Here is a 1158-nt window from a genome sequence, read left to right as displayed (position 1 = left end):
TTCATCAAATGTTTTCAGAAATATTCCTCAGTTCTGCTATTTGACCACTAGAGGGCAGTATACAGTCATACAACTTTAACTAAACTACACATCTCACTGGAAGGATACATTTTTAGTGTGTTTCCTGCTATGTTTATGATTTGGTTGACCATGGAAGTAAATTTTAAAGAACACAATTTCAAGGTGTGAAGCAGAGGGATGGAGGCTCAATAGATCGTGTTCTCATGCCAGTTTTTTTCCCCCCTTTGTTTCCAGATGATGCTGAAGTGCAAAGACAAGAAGTGGTACCAGTTCTGATCAGCTACGGTGGAGGAGCGGAGCTAACTGAACCTTCCATCAGCTCATCTGGACTCACCGTGAACCCCGTCCCCCCTCCCCGAAACCCATCCGTCTGTCCGTCCATGCATCCCTCCAAGCCTTCTTCACTGAGACACTTGGGATTTTGCTCCCTAGCACAATGTTGAATACTGTTCTTACCTCAGTCTTAGGGTGGAACTGAGGGGTAAACAAGGGAGAGGGACAACCTCAGAGGGAATAGATATATACGGTGTCTTCTTTTTCTTTTTTCTTTACGTTCTCGTCTCTCTTTGTTTATCTCTGTTCAGCCTCTCCTCCGAGGTAGCAGATTGGCCCACGCGCCTGGAGATCCTTCATTTGCCAAAATGTTCTTAACTGTCGTCTCCACTCTGTACCTACGTGGCCAATATTCAAAGCGACGAACACAGCTGAAAAAAGACAAATATCTTAACGAAGAAACAAAGACTACAAAAAAAAAAAAAACAACAAAAAAAATAACATCAAGTGTAAAAAGCAAGAAAAAGAATCTAAATACATCATTATATATACATAGATCTAATAAATGTGCAATGCTGTATCCACTTCCGAGTGACCGGTACTAAAGAAAGGAGATCGAGGAGATGGGTGTAAAAAAAAAAAAAGAGGCGAAGGAGGCGGCGTGGGAGAGCCATAAGGAAGGGACGGTGATGCCTCCTCTATGCAGAGAGTCACACGGATAAACGCAACTCATTCTGATGTACACTGGATATTTCGTCATCTTTCTCAATCTCTAGACTCTCCTCTGTATCTGACAGACTTTCATATTGTTACCAACAGTGTGTGTGTGTGTGTGTGAGTGTGTGTGTGTGCGGGCACAAGTGT

General features: G+C 42.8%; 1 protein-coding gene across 2 annotated transcripts in view; it reads left to right on the top strand.

Annotated features, from left to right (window-relative positions):
• The window catches only part of stxbp5a (syntaxin binding protein 5a (tomosyn)), a 113810-nt gene extending 113014 nt beyond the window's left edge, over positions 1–796 (top strand). For both annotated transcript variants that reach the window (XM_008286162.1, XM_008286163.1), the window contains one exon: positions 256–796. In XM_008286162.1, the coding sequence (XP_008284384.1) occupies positions 256–297 (42 nt within the window). In that variant the 3' untranslated portion in view covers positions 298–796. The remainder of the gene's footprint in view (positions 1–255) is intronic.
• Positions 797–1158: the final 362 nt, after the last annotated feature.

Source organism: Stegastes partitus, unplaced genomic scaffold (genome assembly GCF_000690725.1).
Source record: "Stegastes partitus isolate 25-593 unplaced genomic scaffold, Stegastes_partitus-1.0.2 Scaffold436, whole genome shotgun sequence".
Classification (NCBI taxonomy): Eukaryota; Metazoa; Chordata; class Actinopteri; family Pomacentridae; genus Stegastes; species Stegastes partitus.
Note: the sequence above shows the minus strand (reverse complement) of the source record. Positions and strands in the feature narration are given on the sequence as shown.